Source organism: Medicago sativa, chromosome 1 (assembly GCF_051527215.1).
Source record: "Medicago sativa cultivar Bolivia chromosome 1, Bolivia_mono, whole genome shotgun sequence".
NCBI classification, from domain to species: Eukaryota; Viridiplantae; Streptophyta; class Magnoliopsida; order Fabales; family Fabaceae; genus Medicago; species Medicago sativa.
The window spans coordinates 77169787-77192029 of NC_140749.1; the positions used below are offsets into that span (position 1 = coordinate 77169787).

Genomic DNA, 22243 nt, shown 5'->3' on the forward strand with positions numbered 1-22243 from the left:
GGTCACGTTTGTGTTGTGTGTCGCTGGTTTTATATGGAAGTAGTAAAAATGAAAGAATAATATGACATGTGTTTAATGTTTTAATTTGTAGTTGTATATTTAGCTAATCACATCTTATCACTTACTCTCTTTATCTCATCTCATAAAAAATAACTCCAAATCTACTCCATTTATATGTAATGTAACCGATGATTTATTTATGAAAGAGATAGATACAAGAGAAGCACGGGCGGAGTATGCTTGTAAAAATGAGTACATCATTAAGTCATTCTTATAAGTAGAAACTTACGTTTTAGATTTATTCAATTAATAATGTATATAATCTTTATTATAGACTACATACATTATTTAATGAATGATTTTAAAATGTTGATTTTTTACTCATACTAAACGTGATCGGAAGGTGTATCATATATGTATACATCTTTTATAAATTGACATTAAATGAAGGATAGATAAATGAAGCAAATCTGAACTCGTGGAAAGGAGTCAAGGTTTTTTCCATTTTCATTTTATTTGACGAATGGAGAAGATTCCAACTCATAAAAAGTGTTATGTTTATGTTGTGTGTGATTCTTTAATGATTCGATGAATTTTATTTAATAAAATATCTCTGTTAATTATACTAGTTAGTAGACTAATTAGATTGATATTAAACAAATAATTTTATAAAGATCAAATAAAGATATACCAATGAGGAAGAAAATTAATCAATGATTTATTGGAAGTTACATGTTTCTAACTGTTACACTTTTAGTTTTGCTTATTATTTTTTAACAGAAATGGATCATGAAAGGCAACAGCACAATAAAAACAATTTTTTGTGGCTGAAAGCGGTGCCTCTAAAAGTGATGAATTTTGTGTGGCATTTTTTCTTCATCGAATTCCTACCAGAGATAGGCTCTCCAAAGGATGGTTTTACTAATATCTGAATAGGGTTGTGTTGCAAATTGTGGTTCAAATGAGGACATAGAGCATCTATTTCTTGCATGCAGTTTCTTTGGTGGTTTGTGGAATCTTATTGTGGGATGGCTTGGTTTCTCAACAGTTTTTCATTGTTATTTTTTTTTATCACTTGCATCGATTTGGTGGTTTGCGGGGTTCTTCAAAGAAATCGATTGAGTCCATGCATATTATATGGATGTCAGTTGTTTGGACAATATGAAAAGAACAGAATATTAGAATTTTCGAAAGGAAAGAGGACAACTTGCTCGCGCTAGGCGAAAGGGTGAAACTTCAGTCATTTTGGTGGTTGAAATTGAAATACGCTATTTTTGATTTCGACTATCAATTGTAGCGGCGGAGTCCTTTAGCTTGCTTAAATTCAATATTATAGCTTGTTCTTCTTTTTCCTTTTTCTTGTTTTGCGCCTTGTTGGCTTTGTACAGGATTGTTGAACTTTGATCGTGCGTTTTGGCACTCCTTGTGCTAAAGCGTTTATCTGTGATCTTTTATATACAAGGTTTTGCTAGAAGACACCTTTTACGAAGGTGTCTTTTAGCAAGTTATAACTAAAAAGTGGATGATCACATCTTGAGACGTGGATTACTAAAAGACACCTTCACAAAAACTAAAGGGTTTCTTCTAGCAAAACCCTTATATATACACACACACCATTTTTGCTTTTAAAAAAATGTGACATTTTTTGAGATGAGAAAATGTTGCAAATGTGACGTTTTTAAGAGATGGATGTAGAGTTTTGTTTTTCACTGTAATATTACATGGCTTCAGGATATTTTATCGATGACCATATAAAGTAGCGTCATAGTATGATTTGATTTGATGGTATGTTAGAATATTTAACAACGTTAGTGTATAAAAATAATATCCTATAAAATATCAATAATAATAGTAATAGAGTTTAATAGTCATGTATCCAATGTGTAAATCAGTTTTATATTATTTGACGGGGGATCTCAACTTTGGTGCGACCGTATCGATTTTAAAATGAAGCTATAAAAGATTAGTGATATCTTCGTTGAAAGATCCCTTAAAAAATCTTCATTAGAAATGAAAAATGGTTGACATGATAGGATAGTGTAAAAAATGAAAATTCAATTTGATCATTCACAATTTTTATAAATAAGATTATAAACAATTGTGTGTGATAAAATTAATGATTTATTGTGTTTTTATCATTTCTTTAATTTGGCTAAAAAAAAATATTTTATTTAATTAATTAAGCATACATCTGTTAAGGTTTGGTAGATTTATTTGTATGTTACATATTGATGTGTCTTTATTTATTTTGACCGGTTGTACATCCAACTGTACTTTTTTTGAAAGAATCCAATTATACTTTTTTTTTTGGTAGTGAGAATCCAATTATACTTATGTTACTATACTTTAATAGTATATATGTTTTTTTTTTAATTTGCAAGATAAATTTTTTGGCTTGACTTTGGTACAAGCTCCGCCATTATACACAAGCATAAAATTCTAACATATGATTAAGAGGACGACATTGTTTTAGTTAACCAATGGCATAAAAAAAAAAATTAAGACCGACCCTAAACAAATTAGCCTTCAAATTATTATAACATGACCATGAATTTGTCTCCAATTTAAAAAATCACGGACTAGTTAAATGTTCTGTTGTGAACCGAAAAAATTTTGTCTGAATCAGGTTGGGTTTTCCCTATTTATTGAATGTAGACATAAAACCGATTTTGGTAGATGATTTTGATAATTGTGTACAGTAGCGAAAGCTAATAAATTTATTTATATATTAGATGATGGTACGAGAGGAACCACATGATTGGGAAAAGGTGAGTATAGATTGGGAAAAGGAAAGAAGGACAAGGCTTTTGCATTTTCCTAATAATAGTAAAGAAAATGTTAACTTATGCCCTCAAGGCACAAGTTAATGATTCAAATATAGAAAAAACTTGTTGGAATGTGTGTATTACATTTAATATTTAAATTTTTAATCATTTAAATGCACAAAATTTTAGAGAAAGTTTCTTCTTTTAGGTTTCTTAACATGTGCCCTAAGGGCACAAGTTAACACTACCCTAATAGTAATAAGAAATGAGGGGTACCTACAACTAGTAAGAACAAGTGGTTTAGTTGCTCCTGCAAGTGTGCAATGTATGTATGTTGTGTTTGGCCGTTTTGGTGTTGTGTGTGAAAGGAACTAAAGTGAATGCATGCAGCCAACCAAACAGTGAGAGAGAGCACAAGAGGAATGCATGCAGCCAAACTGGCAGTAAGTGAGTGAGAGAATGAGTGCAACTTGTACTTGTACTTTCGTCAAGTCAACCGACGTGAATCTGGTGACAATGGTGGGTAAGTTTGTTAATTTTCTCATGATGGGAAAAGATCAAATCTACCATTGATATATTATTAAAAAATTTAATGGTTTGGATTTAACATTGGTTACCTTTTGTACCAATACCTCGTCAATCTTTGCTTATTTATGAATGTTCCCATAAACTATTGTCTAATTTTATTTGAATACACCATCAACAACTTGTTACGAGGACAAAAGGAGTTGGGCTCATTTCCAGGAACGCATCCCCAAAGAGAGAGATTTTATGTTGCCATTTTTTTAATTAACTTTTATTAAAAAAATCATTTTTTAATTCATTATTTTTTAGGATAAAAGTTCATATTTTGTTCAACTTTGCCATAATAGCCTTCATCATGCAAACCCAGAAACGAAAAAGAAATTCCAAAATTCTTACAATCGTGCCTCCAACCATTCCAAGCAAATCTTTAAACTTAGGGGAAAAATCTATTAAACCCATTTCAATATGATTTTTGTGAAGAACCAATGTCAACAATGTAACCACAATCTCTCTCTCTCTCTCTCTCTCTCTCTCTCTCTCTCTCTCTCTCTCTCTCTCTCTCTCTCTCTCTCTCTCTCTCTCTCCCCACATCTGAATCCAACTTCAAACATTGATGGGTCTTCAAACCCACCAATCCGAAAATAAAAAAGAACCAAACACTTCAATCAAATTGATGAATTTGTAAAACTTCAATCAAATTGATGAATTTGTAAAATGAGTGAGGATAGTGTTTCAAAGAGGGATGAACTAGAAAAAAGTATTGGATATTTTGATGTGGTGTTTGATTTTGAAAAAGAAGATGAATGATGTTTAGTGGGAGGCAAGCAAAGGTATGTTAAGGTGGAAAGATGGTCAGCAACCGTGTTTTTTTAATAAAGTAATAATAGCCACAAATTGGTATAAACATAAGTGGTGGGCATATAGGATGATAATTAATTTGAAGGGGATGAAAGTCTAATTTGATAAAAACGGGAACAAACAGCCTATAACAGGTCAAATGTAACTTCCCACCATGGGAAAATTAGCATCTTTACCCACCTTATGGTGTGTTTGGATCCATGGATAGATTAAAGAAAGAAAGGCTAGGGAAAGAAAGGTTGTGGATACAGTTCCTTTCCACCCTTTGGCAACACATAAAAAAGGTGTGGAAAGAAAGTTTTGAGGTGGGACCCACGCTCAAAACCTTTCCACACATCCATGAACGGAAACATGCCAAAGGCGCCAATTTCATGAGAAAAGTCCAAAATAGCCTTGATTATATTATTAGCATTGTGCCATTTTTTAAGGCATTAAAACGTTGCAACGATGCATCATGTACAATACTAGGCAATTTATGATTTTGACACATACTTTACAAAAAATTTCACCCAGCGTAAAAAAAAATTTAAATTGTTATATCTAAATTAAAATATATTTTAATATGTAGATAAAATATTTAATTTAAAACGACATGTAGCTAATATTTTTCAAGGATGTAATTGTCCTTTTACAAATATACACATCATTCTTTCCTTCCACTTTCTATTCACTTTCTTTTATACCAAACAACCACAAAAATCTTCTTACTTTCCACTATCATTCTTTCCTTATACTTTCATTCCTTTCACTTTCTTTCCTTAAACATTCTTCTGCAAACCAAACATAGGGTAAATGTCACCCGTGAATCTACCTTTTTTTTAAATTGCAACCAACCCCGTGAATTTAACTCAATTAGGAGAAACATTGTATAACATACAAGGAGGGTTTTAACACTGACACTAACTAGGCCTTTTACACCTATTTTCTTACAATCAATATATGTTAATATCGGTTGATATTAACTTCGATGCATTTTCATAATCTAAAACACTCACAAAAATATGAATGTTGCTACATTTTATCATATTTCAAGTTTAGCTGCTCGAATATATCATATTTGAGATGTTAACACTTAAACAAGAGGTTAGTTCGCATTTATTCATTTTGTGCTTTTTTGCGCTTCTTCCAAGTTCTAAGGTACTAATAGTTTTTAGATTTTAGAAACTGAAACTTATCAGGGACTATTTTGACAAGGCATTTTAACGTTAGAGACTATTTTGACTAATAAATTGTATAATCAAGAACTGTTTTAGAATTTCACTGCATTGAAGAACTATTGTGGCTACTCATTACACGGGACTAAAAAATGACTATTTTGCCCATACGAAAACGTGTGCAGGCAAAAGGATTATTCCAAATTTCAGACAAATTAAACTCACTGCATATACAATTGAGCCGTTACATGAAAATTGGATTAACTAATCCTAACATCAACAAATTGACTTCACCTATAATAACATTTACCTTCCATTATGGAATTTCCATGCTGGAACGCATCAACAATGATTCAAGTGTTTCCCATATGGCAATAGACATAACGTGCATATATATTATTATGCACACAAAAATTAATGCATGTAGAGGTTGTTACCACAAATCACAAATACAAAGCCATACAATCAATTTATGGAATTAACAGAAACAAAAATGATTTTATTTTTATTGTAAAAAGAACTAGGTATGTACAATCAGAAAATAGTCATTTCTTCTAAGTATGAAAAAAAATATGTAAAGAGAGAATCCAAAGAAGGTGAGGGTTGGAGAAAGAAAAATGGGAAAATTTATGCTATGATACAATAGAGAAAGAACCACTTATGGAATTTCCATGTGGCTGACCTAGTTACACATTTTGAGGTGACAGAAGAATAATAGCCTAAGCAAGAAATGCTCTACAGAAAGCTTTACATGAAGTAGCTTAAAGATTTCATTTTTCTCGATCCGCCTTCTCCATAGAGATCATTCCATTGTTGTAGCTCATTCATATTTGTCGACTCCGACGACACACTTGCACACACCTGCATAACAAAACATTATATGATTATCTTTACATTTCAACGACACATAAAAAGACACTCATGCAACAACTTTAGTCCCTACGATACAAATGCAGCTTATCGTTCCTTGACTTTAGTCTCTTAAATAATGGCCTCAAAACATATAAACTAATCAGGCACATCATTTTGTATATCTTCCCTAGCACCATACTACTCACATCTTACAATTCAATAGTCATTTGATATTACACTTTGATTGGCTAACATCCTGCAAATGTTCCACACATATGAGCCGATCCTGTGACTCATGAAGCAACTCCCCAACATATCTTACCTACGTTACACGCATACGGTTATGTTTAAAGTTCAATTAGCCGATCATGCGACTTATGAAGCAACTCCCCAACACTACTACTTCATAACCTAAAGATCTCACCATACAGCCAAACCACACAAACTTCAATTTCTTGTAAGCTAACAACCTCATAAGCGACCTTAGCATGTTTTTAAACAAATTGGAGGAAAATGTATGTGACACTTTCATGTATACATTCTCAATAGGTTTTTTTAAGCTTTTGTCGACAGAATACAAAGAACAAAGCATTATTTTGGCCAACCCCCCACCCAAACTTTAAGTGAGCACATTCAAAAGAAAAAACGTGGAAAAATCAAATTATCATACCTGCTCATGTGCATATCTAAAATCCTCCATCTTTAAGGGACGAATGTCCGCACTGCTACACAATTCAGGTTCAGGTTTGTTCTCAGCCAATGCTAAGCTTTTCTCCTGAAAGACATTTCATTTCAATGTAAGGAAGCTTTAAACCAAGCCTTGAACAGTTATGCAGGCACATCGCAATAAATAAGATCCTACTTAGCACTGAACAGAAAGAATTTTGTACAAGACTTTCCACCGATACACCAATAAATATATATAAAAAAATTGTCTTCAAAACTTGGTATCCAGCCCAAGGACCGACTAATCCGAGGAGTCCAATCCCTTTTGTGGGGGGGGGGGGGGGGGGGGGGGGGGGGGGGGGGGGGGGGGGGGTTTAAAGCCAGAGCAAAGCTCCGCATGGACTAGCCCACCGAAATCGGCACTGAGGAGAATCGAACCTGAGACCTTGAGAGGAGCACACTCCAAGGTCCCAAGCCAACGCCACTAGGCAAACCCAAGTGGGTTAAATAAATACATAAATATTAATATATGTGTGTGTGTGTGTGTGTAATCAATAGACGCTAACCTTCTTTTCCTTCTCCAAGATCTCCCTTATTGGGCAGTGAGCTGCTGTGACACACAAATTCTGCAATCACGGTAAAAATATTTTACATTGAATCAGATTCACTCTTCTCTACCAACTAACCAAGTTAAAATCTTCAAAGATATATAGAACAACTACCTTTAGGTCACTTCCTGAGTATCCATCTGTCATATTTGCTATTGCTTCCAAGTCAACATCGGCTGCCAAATCTTCTTTCGCTAGAATGACTCTCAAAATTTTTCCTCTATTCGAAGCATCTGGCAAATCAACCATCAATCTGCAATATTTTTTTTTTGCGAAAGACTGAATTAGACTACACCTCATTTGTAAAACATGAAATGAAATAAAAGTTTCCATCAAATATAGAGTATGTTTACCTCCTTGGAAGCCTCCTAATAACAGCCTCATCAAGATCAAAGGGCCGGTTTGTAGCAGCAAGAACAAGTATACGCTCCTTTTCTTTGGTACGCAGACCATCCCAATTGACCATAAACTCATTCTTCATTTTACGCATGGCCTCATGCTCACCAGGGTTTTCACGTCTCCCTAACATACTATCAACCTGCCAAAGATTACCCAAACTGACACTCTTAATTTCCTCTCTAAATGAAATGGCTTGAAAATTTGGACCCAGTGGTGAAACAATCTATTTTGTTTTAACAATAAAGAGTTTTGGTACGACAAAAAAAGTGAAGTGCAAAATTTCATGCTAATGGTACAGCCTTTCCAAAACCACCAGGCATGACAACGTACACTTGTTATTTAACCCAGGCAACAAGCAAAGTTGAATTTATAATCGGTCTATGTACCAAGATATATATTGTAGGACAAACTACCGTTTTTAAAGGCACGATGAAGAAAGCAGACAGGCAACATGTCATGCTAACATGCCACATGCCAGCATGCCATGGTGATAATCGCTAGTTACATAGCAATAAAGCCACCTTTTAAATGATGGAAAGTAGACTGACAGGCAAAAATGAACATCCATATTCAAATAAAATGGTCAAAATGTAAAGGAATTAAAAGGGAAACATTTAAAGCAAAGGAAAAGAAACTACAAAGAAATAAATGATACGTTATGCTAACCTCATCCACAAATATAACACTTGGAGCAATTTTGCTGGCTAGGGAGAAGACTGCTTTGACATATTTTTCTCCTTCACCAAACCACTGCAACAAAAGTATATATTATCATGTGGCTAAAATATACTAGGAAACCGGCAACAGAAAAAATTCAATGTGCAACATCAATACCTTGGAAGTAATGCTGGACATTGAAATGTTGATGAAATTTGCTCCAGCTTCAGTTGCTACAGCCTTTGCAAGCATTGTTTTTCCCGTGCCAGGGGGACCGAAAAGCAATATTCCCTTGCAAGGCTACATCCAAATAAAATACACAATAAGGTGTTAGGTGTACACACATTACATGATTGCATCATTTACTAAATATTGTGTTTCACAAGTCATTGAAAGTAACAAGAATTATTTCTACCTTAGTTAGTTGTCCTTTACAAAACAGTTCAGGCCTTTTAAGAGGAAGCATGACCAATTCCTTCAAGGTATCCTTCACATTTTCTAAAGCTCCAATATCTTCAAATGTGACCCCAATTTCAGTTGGTGGAATAACATCACCAAGCAACTTTTTCTCAAATTCATTCTCAGTAACCACATCCTGGAGAAACGATTAAAAAAATACAGGTATTTATTCCATGGTTCATATCATGACATTGTAAAGAAACCAGAACCGCAGAATGCACTCCACAAAATAAGGTGGGAAAAGGTATTAATTACCTTCAGTGACTTCTTTACGTTCTTGTTCTCATTTTGGATGCTTTGAAAAATGTCAAACCCATACTTAATGCTGCATAGTGAAACGTAAAACAATGTTAAAAATAAAAATGGGAAGTTAGAAAAGTTGGTTTTATTTTTTTGCTCAATCTATTAGGGTTGACATTATGAAAATATCCAAAAATGATGAGAAAAACCTTTCTGCAGATATCGCGGGCTTTCCTTCTTCGGTAGAAGCTTCGTGTGATTGCATAAAATGATAACTTACAGCCCAGCCAATGATCTTCTCCACATCTAGTAAAAGGAGTTGACAAGATATTATCAGTACTATTGCACCAAATATCAATCATACAAATAGATATAATTGCTAAACAAACTTACTTTCAGTAGTTAGGGTTTGATCTTTGATGCAAATTGTCTCAAGGTCAGAGCAATCCCATCCTGTTCTTTTGAGGACCTGAACCATTAGAAATATATCATAAGAAAATTGACAAAAAGCAAGATAAAAAAAATCAATGTAGAATAGACAAGAACTAGAGAGTTGAGACACGCCAAGCGGGGCTCTGCATATTGTTCCAAAAATGAATATCAATGCATACCAAGCAAACAACTGATATGGATGGCTAGGATAGAACTAGAAGAAAGTTCCAATGAACATGTAAAAAGACATTAGGTGTGTTTGATTCGCAAAACAGTAAGTATTAGACAGAACTGTACAAGACAAGACAGGACTGTACTGGAGAGAGAGATGATAAATTTCTGTTTTTGTCCGACCCTTACTCTTATTTTGTCACATTTTTTAAATCAAACAGGGTACAAAAAAAAGTTGTCCAGTCCCCTGTTTTTTAGCAGAACAAACGCACCCCATGGGAAAATTTTCACAAAGCAAATGCATGAGATGCCACATAATTCAAAGACACACACTAACTTATATCAGCCAAGAACAAGCACAAATATTGAAAACACACATAAAATAAGTTCTGCAACAAAGAGCATAGAATAATAGAAGTGAAAGAGTTTTCAAAAAGAAAATAAAAAAATAAATAGAAGTGAAAAGGAACAAAAGAGACTCACCGAACGAAGCAAGACAATATTGGAATGTGCTTTCATAGTTTCAATGTCACGATCTAACTGCTGCTTCCAGTCAGGAAGTAAAGCTTCATCCTAACAAGTTTGAAAGTACAACGCATATATTATGAATTATAATTAGAAACAGTAAATTGCAAAATAAAGTAATCTAACATTATAATTTATACCTGAGGCCCTTGTATTGTCACTTTGTTTGGGAAAAGGCGGTTGAGCTGCTTCATTAATTTGGAGCTTTCTTTGGTTTTATCATGTAGTTTACTAAAGTTATCCTATACAAAAAGACCAAATTGAAGTAGATTGATAGTTAATTCCTGAAGGAACTAGAAACAATCAAAGTACAATGTATATATAATAATGATATTCAGCATTTAAAAATATTCAGAAGTCTCTTAAAAACATAAAAAAGTGAAAGACAACAGAGACAGTCCCTGAAACTTCATTGCTAGAATTCTAGAAATGCATCATGCTACAAATCAAAGCTTCAAGAGAAGTGCAAATGTGGTTAAGATTATAATACCGGAAAAGCAAGATCAAGTAGAGCGGTCTGATTGCTCCCAAACTTTGTAAACAGAAGTCCCCCAGGATGAGTCTGGAAGCATAACGAGACAGTTATCAGATACAGAATACAATCTTATAATCACGAGATCAGAACTGCCAAATGCTAGCATTTTTTTAATGCAAAATAAAATGGTACCTTCTCCTTACGACTGTCCAGCTGAGTATTTGAGCCAATTACCACAATATTCTGTGGCAGGGTTTCAAATTTACTTTTCAAAACATCTGTGTTCCCAGCCATTGCCTTCTCTATATCTTTAATGAACAAAACAAGTGCGCCACTTTTACATTGATTAGAGGCAACCTACGTACACAATGGTAGAAAAGAGTATTAAACATATTGCGTCAGGGATAGAGACAAATTTGGACATGTTTAGAACTGGGACAACCTCAAAGATTTCATTAATTGCAACTTTGTCGTCATCCCCTCCTGCACTCTCTATCCGTTGTAAATGGTTTGCTGCAGTATAAGCCATCAATCAATTAAACATGCCAAAGTTATAGCACACAATATGCTAATATTAAATCAATACCACAAATTATAGCACACAATCATGCTGAGGAAACAGAAATTCAATAAAAATGAGAGAATACCGGAACAAAAGAAACCATGATCATCTTCGATATGGCCTCCAAGATCATTGCCATCTGGAATTGATTTATCAAACCTGACCCCAATTTTTGAAGACTCGTTGTCTTCAAAAGCAAGTACAACTTTGCCCCGGAAGCCATAGCTTGGTCCCCTGCCAGATATTGATAAAAAAATATCTTATATTACCACAGAAGAACAAAAGGTTACACTAAAGGATGTGATATAAAATCTTATGTTCCGGTTTTTATTTAAAAAACTACCACCTTGTTTTTTTGTATCAGGTTTATAAAACTAAACAAGAATGTTGCCTTGGGGGGAACACTGAAAATAGTGTGGTAGTTTTTTATTAGAAGCAAAAAGAGAACTGCTTAAACAGACCAAACACACCCAACCTCTAAAAGATGATAATGATTCAGACACTAAAATTTATTATTCGTCGTAAAAGATTCACAATACTTTTTCAAGACATAATAGAAGAATTTTCATGCATAAGCTTCTCAGCAGGACTAGAAAAACCCTACAAGATCATATCAGTCTTTACTCTCTACTAATAATAAACCTTAAAAATATTGTACACTATAACTCTTCAATACCACAAATTACCTTGAACTTGAAGCATAATTTTGCAGTGACGAAACAGTAGGTGGAAAGTTACCGACAAATTTTACCCGGTCACCTGCAAATTACATGAACATCAGATAATTAAATCATTCAAAATGTCAACTGACATCAATATTAGAACAAACAATGGGAAGTAAACTCGCATATAGATGCTGATATATTAGGACACAACAACATACCTTTTTTAAGGGCAGTGCCTTTTGATGATGCAGTAGAAACCTCTTGTTTCAGCATAGCTTGCGAACTTAATGTAGATCCACCAATAATTTCAGCATCAACACTAGAAGTGGGCTTCTTATGATGTAAAGTAGAAGCCTGCCCACTTCTCTTGGACAAAACAGTTGGCCTTTCGGGCTTTGAACTTTCTTTGGCAGAATCAACTTCCTTTGATGGCGTTCCCTGAAAACAAATTACACATCAACAACAATTATGGGTGTGTAGTAATAAATGATTTCGCAAGAAACCATCTCCACAGAAGTAAGCACGTCACCAGAAAAAGAAAATGAAGCGAAAAAGAGTCATAAATTCTTAAACTAGAAAGATACAATCTTACAAAACTTTTAACAAATGAAGTTTATCTTAGAAACATACCCCGGGAAGCGAAAGTGAATCCACAATCAGTAACCTGGCACCAAAATGCTTTGCAAGTGCCTTGGACAAAGTCTCCTGATATATTTCCGAACCTACGCAAGAACCATATGGAGCTCTATCACTTCTACAGTATAGAAAGGTCCAATAGAAGCATAAATGAGAAAGATCGAATTACCTGAAGGACCAGATAACAATATCCGTGGGCACAATGATGAGAAATCTGAAGCATATTTTCCGATACCATTGCACTTCAAATGAATATATGTAGAAGCAACCAACACATTCTTTGTTGTATCACTGTAATAATGCCACACATCACAACCAAGTACCATAAGTTATATGTTATCTATTCCAAAGCAGTAGCTACGAACCATTAAACCCAACAATGGAGCAACAAGGAATATCAAGGTAGCTCTAACTTTGACCGCGCTAGTGGCACTATAAGTTAAGGTGGCATATACTCTCTCCGGTTCAACTTGTAAAGAAAAAAAAAAAAAGACAAAATGACAGACCATGGAAGCAGATTCCAAGGAACTAGTGGTCACTTTTTTTTTCAAAAATACGCTTAATCCTCGTCAAATGAAACCGACTTGCACAGGGAAGATAGATTTCTAGTAAAATAAATATCACAATAAAATAGGTGTATAAAAGAAATTTCAATTTGTTAGCATACTTGAAAAGGTGTTTTATGTGTTATATTTAGGATTGAAAAGATTAACCTAATTGTCTCTTATAAATAGGACCGGAGGTAGTATAAGAAAACCAAATAAAAGATTAGTCAACAACAAGAAGCAACTTTTCGCACCTCAGGTAATATGGGAAAGTTTCAAAAGAGACATCAATATCATCAGCTTTGAGAATTCTCTGTTCTAAACTGTCCCTAAATGCTTGTCGCCTGTTGGATGCCAAAATTGTTGGTGTATCAAGTTCTCTTAATTCCCTTTGATCTTCTAGTATCTTGTGAATGCTGCCACTTAAATCAAATTCAGTTCCTGAGCCGGTAAGCATGCACAGCAACGGCCTCAATTCGTAATTGGCAGAGGTCATCTTCCCAACATCTGTGTCCGGGTTGGCATCAACATCCATGGTGTCGAGGCTAGGGTTTTCGTTAACAGTGGTAGAGGATGAAGGAACATCTTTACCAGAAGAAAAAACTCCAGCTGATTCATCATTATTGGTGGTATCTTTCATTTCATTGTCCGGAACATTATCCCCATGGCCAGAAGGTAGTGATGAAATATCAGCACTTTGTTTCTTGCATGTTTTAGCTGGAGGTGAAATGAGAGATAAATCTTTGCGAATATTAGATAGAGAGGCCAATATTGATGCACCTGTAACAGCCGAAGGGTCTCCAGATCTAGCTTCAACTTGCATACCATTCAATGCAGCACTCTGGGCTTCTAAAATACTCACAGAAGGAGGTGTACCAGCAGTAGAAACATTGTTACTTTTGAGCAGCTGAAAGATCTGAGTTTCATGCTAAGGAACCCATAAAATATCAATAAAAGAAAATTAAGAACGAAAAGATGCAGCAATTCCTAATGTAAATACATAGAAAACATGACTATCAGTATTCCTTTTAAAACAAATGGCAGATGCATTCAGAGAAAGGAGGAACTAAAAGAGAGAAACGATAAATTCTTATGTGAAGGATACATAAGCATGCTTTCCTGAAGCACCAAATATCACCTCATCGCCTCCATTTAAAATCATCTTGGTAGTCCTTCGGAAAGTCTTGCCGTTGACTTGCACAACACCTTTACCCCCTGTGATTTCCAGAAGGGCAACTGATGAACCTCCCTGTTGCTGCTGCACAGAGCTCAAATGACAGCTTTGGTCAGTTAACTAGGAAAAGAAGAAGTGTAACAGTAATTTTCTACAATTTATCATCTACCATAACAGAACAAAGATTCCTTCTTTTTGATCATGTTTTTCATCAAGCATCCAAAATACATTTATTTGTTGTCTAAGAATGAGTTTTGTCATGATTCATTATGAAGCAGATGGTTTCTTATTGTAATATTGTGTTAAAGTTTCAAAGATAAAAGAGGAAATTTTACCTCTATGTGGCTCAACTTGCACAAAACATTGCCAATGGTAGGATCTTTAAGCACCAAATTACTCTGACGACCTTGTCCAACAGTGAATATTGGATCACTTATGGACAAGTGAGGATTCTGGACAAGCAAGAATAACAAAAAGATTAATTCCAAACCTACAACATTACAATCAGAAATGCAAGAGTTAATGAGAAGACAGAAGCATTAATCAGCTCACTGTTCTCCTTATCTTAAGCTATCATGACAAATAAGAAATTCTTACATGGATGTTTGGATATGTGAATATACTACTGCAATCTACTATCAAAAATTTTTTACAAAAAAGATCAAAGATAATAAGCAACAACAAATGCTCGGAGGCCAGCACATATTTGATGATGCGCCCTATAATATGGTAGTAATTTTTATTTCCGTGATATAGTAATTCCTATTGTTGGAAATGCACGATAAGAAATTCAATTTTGCCCAAGTTACAAAATTTAACCTAAAATAATAGGAGAATATCAAGACTTACTGCTACATTACATATTTCTGTATGTCAGTTCACGCAATATGCTTCTCTCCTACATGGGTTATTATTTTTTAAAAGCAATGAAATATTAATCTAATCCAAACAAATATGACTAACCCAACTAATTAGATCCCATTTTTCTACCCAAAAAAGTAGGAGACCTGAACAATCTCCAAACCTAGGGGGTCTTACATCAACCTCCCCTGAGGCGAATGTCGCACCCAACAAAGCCCTTTATTTAGGATATTAGCCATTTTGTTTAACCTGACAGTCTTCTTTGTTTCGGAAATTAAACCTAACTCTCTTACTTCAAAACAAGGGAGACAAGTGTGATTTTTAAAAGAGGGGTGTCAGTCAATGTAATGTAGTGTGCTAAAGTTCATGCAATTATCTTACACTCTAACAATGCAACAAGAGGATGCATTAAAGAAATTTAAGCCGGCTTGAAGAATTTCAGAGTCCAGGCATAACATATTGAATTTCATTCATATACACTGTCAATGTAAAGGTTTTTACACTGTCATATCATAAAAATCGTTTAACTTTAATCATAATGTAAAAGGTTTTTACACCATCAATTCAATCATAAACATCCTATCATAAAAAATTGTTTGGCTTTAAACATAACTACTTTTAAATTCACATATATGAATGGTTGTGATTCGTTGATAGTGTAAAATGTTTTCACACCGTCAATTCAATCATAATAACCATCTTATCATAAAAAGTCGTTTGACTTTAATCATAACTACTTTTAAAGTCGCACATAGGAATATTTGTGATTTGTTGACAATGTAAAAAGTTTAATTAAACTCTAACTTATCATATATATCCATCGAAATCAAAATCTAATGATCAAACTAGGGGACCATGAGTTCTCTATCACCAAATGTGAAACATATTATTTACTCAAAAACAAACACTACTCAAACACTTGTTAGAACTAAACCTGAGAGCTTTGAGATATAAGCTTTCCCCAAGCAGCAGCAGGCTTAGCTATCAGTTTGGCCACAGAACGTGGTTTTCGCCGAGAAGAAACCACCGGGGCAGCCACTTTTGGTTTCTCAGCAGATTCACCTAATCCAATCAACAAAATTGATAAATCTCAGAAATTAAAAAACACATGCATGCATAAAACAGAGACAAGTACATTAAAAAAAAAAATCATCTTTTAAAAACCTGGACACTGAGGATTAGGTTGGATTGGGTCAGAATGAGATTTATCATTATTAGCACCATCAAGAACGTTCAAAGAAGCAGTTTCTGGTAGATCAGATGGTTGTTGAATATCATCAGGTTTACCAGATTCGTTTCTCTTTGCAGATTCTTTGACCGGAATTGAAGGCAAAGTGGTTGATGAAGCATCTTGAGAAACCTATAATCATAATCAGATAAAATTGATGATCAAGAAGAATTGATAAAGAATTGAAAGGGGTGAATTGAATTTCGAGAGTGAGAGAGAAAGAAACCTTTACCTTGGATCGTTTGGTATTGGAAGGAGGAGAAGAAGATAAAGGGCGTTTGGAGGAAGAAGAACCACGTCTGGTTTCAACCATGGTTGATTGAGAGGTTCTTCTTGGTTGGGTCGGTATTCGGCGAGATTGATGAGAAAGAGAGAAAGAAAACACAACAAAGTTATGTTATATTGTTATGTTATGATGATGACTAGGTAAGGTAGAGAATGATTGAGTTCACGTAAATTAATGTTATCAAGGTTTGTGTTTGTGTGTCTTTGCTCTTTTTATAAGGGGACAATAACCAACCAACGTGACTCAAAATGCAAAATATGTTCATCATATTTTTAATCCTAATCTTCCTCTAAAAAAAAAAACTAATCTTTTATTTTTAATACTAATCTTTATATTAATCGACTATTATATTTATATATGTTACGCATTTATAAGCAAATTCCATTTTCACATTCATTAAATAACTGTTGTATTTGGACTATATTATAGTTCAGGTACATAAACTATTCAATAAATCTGAAAAAAATAAAATTTACTTATAAACGTGGATTTTGTCAAAAAAGATAATTAGACATTGTGAATGTAAATATTTTTATATTATCGATCAATTATAATCGTCAATTCGTTAAAAATATACTTAGTTTTTTCACCAATAACTAGTCGGTCTTAATTTTCTCTCTTTAGATTATCTTTTCGATTTTCTTTATTGATGGTTTGTTTTGGGTCAATTTTTTTTGTCTTAAATCACCCTTTTTCAATTTTTTAACTCAATCTAAATAAGTGATTTTCACGTAGATTTAGGTTTTTTCTTTTCTTTGTGATTTCGTCATCTGAGTGTGACACTGTTTTGTTCGTCGTCTTGTGCAACATTGTTTGATTTCTCGCCTTGTTGCGATGTTTATTTCGTTCCTATTGAAACATCGGTTATTCAATCAATAATTTGAGTGTCAATGTTGCAGATTCAGAGATATGAGTATTCCAGTCACTTTAATTTTATCGTCTTCTTTTGGGAGAAAATTCTTATGTTGTTAATTAATTTGCCTAAATCATATGTCAATAAATATAGTTTGACTAACTTTTTTTTTTTTACAGAATTTGACTAACTTTTTTTTTAAAGAATAATTTGACTAATTTATTTTAGATAAAGAATTTGACCAACTTATAATTATAAAAACATATGAAATTTTAGATAAAGAATTTGACCAACTTATAATTATAAAAACATATGAAGTATGTCGAAATTAAATATATATTTTTTACTAAAAATTTAATTTAATTTTTAGATATATACAAAGTAACATTTATATATATATATATATATAATTATTTTTAACAAGATATATATATATATATATATATATATATATATATATATGTATATGTATATATAGAAAATCTATTTTTTTAAGAAAGAAATATTTTATAAATATTATTTACAATTATATAATAAAAATCCCTTAAAAAAATTATATGATAATGATATGGTTAATTGATATAGAAATTCATAGTTTTCACCATTGAAAACATTGATTAGAGGGATTTTGAATAGTACAATAAACTAAAACATTCTTTTAAAAAAAACATAAATAATTTAAATATGTAAATGATAAATTTAATTTCTTTTGAATCTAAATATTAATTATAATATATTACATCAATTTAAAAAGAGTCAAAATTTCTAATAATTACATATTGTTACCTCCAATATTATTTTCTAATAATTACATATTGTTACCTCCAATATTATTTATATTCATGGTTAGAATATGAAATTCTATAATTTTAAAAACAGCAATACGATTACAAAAAAAAAAAAACTAATTTACTTATCAAGTCTAAATATAAAAAACATAAGTAATTTAAATATATAAATAATAGATTTAATTTCTTTTGAATCTAAATATCAATTATAATATATCACGTCAATTTAAAAAGAGTCAATTTTTTTTTGGTGAACAAGAGTCAAAATTTCTAATAATTACGTATTGTTACTTCCAACATTATTTATATTCATGGTTAGAATATGAAATTCTATAATTTTAAAAACAGCAATACAATTACAAAAAAAAACTTTTTTGTTTATCAAGGTCTAATTTTTTTTTTTTTACGGTGGTCGGGGTTTGAACCCCAGACCTTAAGGCTCTGTTTGGTAAACCCAAAAAAAGAGCTTTTAGCTCTTAGCTTTTAGCTTATAAGCTCATTTGACAAAAAAAGCTCTGTTTGGTAACACTTTAGCTCTGTTTGGTACAACGAGCTTATAGCTTATTTCAGGAGCTTATAAGCTATTTTTCAGAAGCTACTTCAAGTAGCTTTTGAGCTTATAGCTTTTAGCTTCTCATTTTTTCTTCCATATTTACCCTTATTATTCAAAGCAAAAGCTATCAGCTAATTTTACCAAACACTTCAACTAGCTTATCAGCTATCAGCTAATTTTACCAAACAGAGCCATATGTATTATACATTGTCAATATCAACTGAATTAAGGTCACGAGAACTATCAATGTCTAAATATAAAATAATAAGAAGACTAACTTAGTCGAGAAATATATATTAGTAGTAGCATATTTATTTAATAGTGAAAATATAGTTATAAATCTATACATATAATGAATGCATATACGCTTTTTTCTAAGGAAGAATATATATATATATCCCTTAAGCTATTTGTTATAAAATAAAAGTGGGTCTAAGTTAATGCAAGTTAACAAATATGTTTTAATATTTTAAAAAAAATGTTTTGATGAAAATTACTAAAGTAACTCTCAATCTATTTTTTTTTTTGTGGTGGCCGGGGTTTGAACCCCTGACCTTGCATATATTATGCATTAACCTACCAACTAAGCTAAGCTCACGAGGACCTCTAGCTATTTGCAATAAAATAAAAGTCGGTCTAAGTTAGCAAATTTGTGCAAGTTAACAAATATGTTTTAATAAAAAATTACTAAATTAACCCTCAAACTATTTGTAATAAAATAAAAGTGAATATAAGTTAGTAAATTGGTGCAAGTTAACAAATATGTTTTAATGAAAATTACTAAAGTACTTTCAAACTATTAGTTTTAAATAATAAAGATGAAATATATTTTTGTCCAAATGAAAATGTGCACTTTTGCTACCTTCATTTTAAAATGACAAAATCTATTTGAGCAGAAGTGGCGGTGAACGGTAGCCATGCAGATGCTGATCCAAAATTCAAACCAAAAAACGCAATGGCAATATTGTAATTACAATCACATCTCTGATTAAATTAAAAATAAAATAATTTAAAGTTTTTTTTTATAAAGTTTAAAATTTAAACGGTTCTCCTCATTTTCATTTCATTTCTTTTCGAAACGTTGGTGTAAATCTTCATCATATCATCATAATCTTCATCATCATCAAAATCTCATGGTTAGGGTTTTTTCTGCAAATTTATTTACATCTCATCGTTAATTCTTTTTCATTTCACGATTTCATTCAGAAATCTGCGTATTTATGAAATTAGGGTTTTCAAAATTTGGGATCTCGTTCTATTTCCGTTGCATTATCTCATTCTGTTTTCGTCTGTGATTGCAGGATAGCCACGATTCAAACGATCCAAAGCAAAGCCCTGCTGATATGACCGCATTTGTAAGTTTTTCTTCGATTCTGCTATTTACTATTTCAGATCTTCGATGTCTATGGTTATTATAATGTTATGAATCTTGCTATTTTACCCTTCAAAATCTATAATCAGAATAAGTCAAGCATAAAAATGATGTAATTTAAGCGTGTTTGGTTCTGCGTTGAGAAAAAATGATTTTGAATGAATTGATTCTGGCTAGTAATGAATTAAAGGTAAACTGATTTACTTATGTTTGGCACAATAGTGGAAAAGTGAGGCTAAAAATCAATTCTAGAATCTAATAGCTACAAACTCTAGCTCTAGTTAGAATCAATTTTGAAGGCAAAATCAATTTACTAAAGAGTAACCAAACATGTTAAAATCAATTTTACACCTCCATAATCAATTTTGGCTCCTCCAAAAGTGCAACTTTACGTACCCTAAGAAAATTTAAGTGTTCAAATCTAATCGTGTGTCGGTATGTCTTGTCGGTGTTCGATACCAATTACCAGACACTAATTGAAGTGTCTATGCTACATAGACCTGAGTGCAGTATGCAAATTTCCATGTACTTAGTTTCAAGATGATTTTATTAATGTAAATGTCAATCAGTATCTGACTTTTGTCCATGACTCTGTTACGCTTTTCAGGTGCAAAACCTTCTTCAGCAGATGGTGAGTTGTATTGTCTAGAATCTTCGAGTTGCTTAACTAATTTTCAGAATCTGTTTCCCTGCTGCTAACTAGATTTTTTTTTTTTGTTTGTTTTGGCCAGCAAAGTAGGTTCCAGACCATGTCTGACTCCATTGTTACAAAGAATATCCTTTTGGCATTCTTTAATTTAATTAAGCTATTCATAGAAACCAGTTTGCTAAGCAAAATAGCTTTAGAGCAGTGATTAATGCCTTTGAACATTTTTTTTCTTACTCATGCAATAAGATTTGGTTTCAAGAGGGTTGTTTGGTCAGATGATAGTAGGTCTTAACTGGCTTGCATTATGCTAACTTATTCTGGGTTTATACTTAACAATTTTTCTTATGATTACTTATGTTATTTTAGTTAAGAATTTAAATGGAACCTTTGAAGTTGGGTTATTTGATGCCTAAATCATAGTCTATTATGTCTTGGCATCACTTTGCATTGTTTTAATTCTGTCTGTGCTGTTAACTTGTTGGTGATACAAATTTGTTTCTGTTTGTAATTCTAAGCCAAAGTCTACATTACCCACTAAAATTGTGTATGAACCCAAACCAATAATATGATGCATGCATATGAAGATAGTGATTTAATATGCACGTTCAAATGTCTGCATCAGTCACCTGATAGACTATGTTGTTGGGATAGTTATTGACTTAACAACGGGTCAAACGGTAATTTTAATTACTGCTGTGAACTTTTGTATCTTGTCATTTTTTTCTGTAAACCCAATGCAATCACCAATGAAGTTATGCATGATTTATTTATTTATTTCTCCATTTAGGGAAATTTGTATTAGCTAAGTCATGATGGTCAGTGTTACTGATTTTATTATAACATGGGTATTATAGACTTGTCCAACACTCAAACTTTGAAAGTAATGTTTTTCTTGACTCCAATGCACTTGATGATATGGGAAGTCGTATAAATGAGTTGGAGCAGAGCATCAATGACCTGAGAGCTGAGATGGGAGTGGAGAGCTCTCCATCACCAGCGGCCCCAGAGAAGCCAAAGGAAGAAGAGTTGAAAAAAGAAGATGGTTCAGATTAAAGCAACATTTTAATTTCAGTTTCCATTGTTTTTGTCTTGCATTGCGCAATGAATGCTATGGTGCATCAACTATCTTTGTCTATGTAGTGGTTCAGAAAACTGATGTGTTGTGTGGCTGAGTACAGCTGATCATTTGTAGCTAAATCACCTTACTGTTTTTATGATTTAGCCATACTACTACAATTTTATATTACATTCACTTTGTTACTCTCGTATCCTCTATTCCCTAGTA

At 32.8% G+C, this 22243-nt stretch overlaps 2 protein-coding genes across 6 annotated transcripts; one reads left to right on the forward strand and one right to left on the reverse strand.

The window, feature by feature from the left end:
* Positions 1-5780: 5780 nt before the first annotated feature.
* LOC146957626 (outer mitochondrial transmembrane helix translocase-like) lies at positions 5781-16925 on the reverse strand. 5 transcript variants are annotated; one of them, XM_085737703.1, is made up of 28 exons: positions 16690-16925; positions 16394-16589; positions 16164-16291; positions 14704-14820; positions 14300-14449; positions 13975-14110; positions 13449-13827; positions 12819-12940; positions 12644-12735; positions 12232-12451; positions 12035-12107; positions 11434-11582; positions 11229-11299; positions 10979-11143; positions 10802-10873; positions 10452-10553; positions 10270-10359; positions 9577-9652; positions 9393-9489; positions 9199-9268; positions 8900-9079; positions 8662-8784; positions 8494-8577; positions 7782-7966; positions 7543-7681; positions 7387-7446; positions 6825-6929; positions 5781-6163 (listed from the first exon to the last, which is right to left on the reverse strand). In XM_085737703.1, the coding sequence occupies exons 1-28, from the start codon at positions 16768-16770 to the stop codon at positions 6050-6052; spliced, it is 3576 nt and encodes a 1191-aa protein (XP_085593829.1). In that variant the 5' UTR covers positions 16771-16925; the 3' UTR covers positions 5781-6049. The 5 variants fall into 5 exon arrangements, with proteins under 5 accessions (XP_085593829.1, XP_085593822.1, XP_085593815.1 ...); XM_085737696.1 differs by having other exon boundaries at positions 14300-14452; XM_085737689.1 differs by having other exon boundaries at positions 13449-14110.
* Positions 16926-19935: 3010 nt separating this feature from the next.
* On the forward strand, positions 19936-22226 carry LOC146957627 (heat shock factor-binding protein-like). The gene is made up of 5 exons (XM_085737753.1): positions 19936-20073; positions 20239-20292; positions 20917-20940; positions 21041-21083; positions 21866-22226. The coding sequence occupies exons 1-5, from the start codon at positions 20071-20073 to the stop codon at positions 22009-22011; spliced, it is 270 nt and encodes an 89-aa protein (XP_085593879.1). The 5' UTR covers positions 19936-20070; the 3' UTR covers positions 22012-22226.
* The last annotated feature ends 17 nt before the right edge of the window (positions 22227-22243 follow it).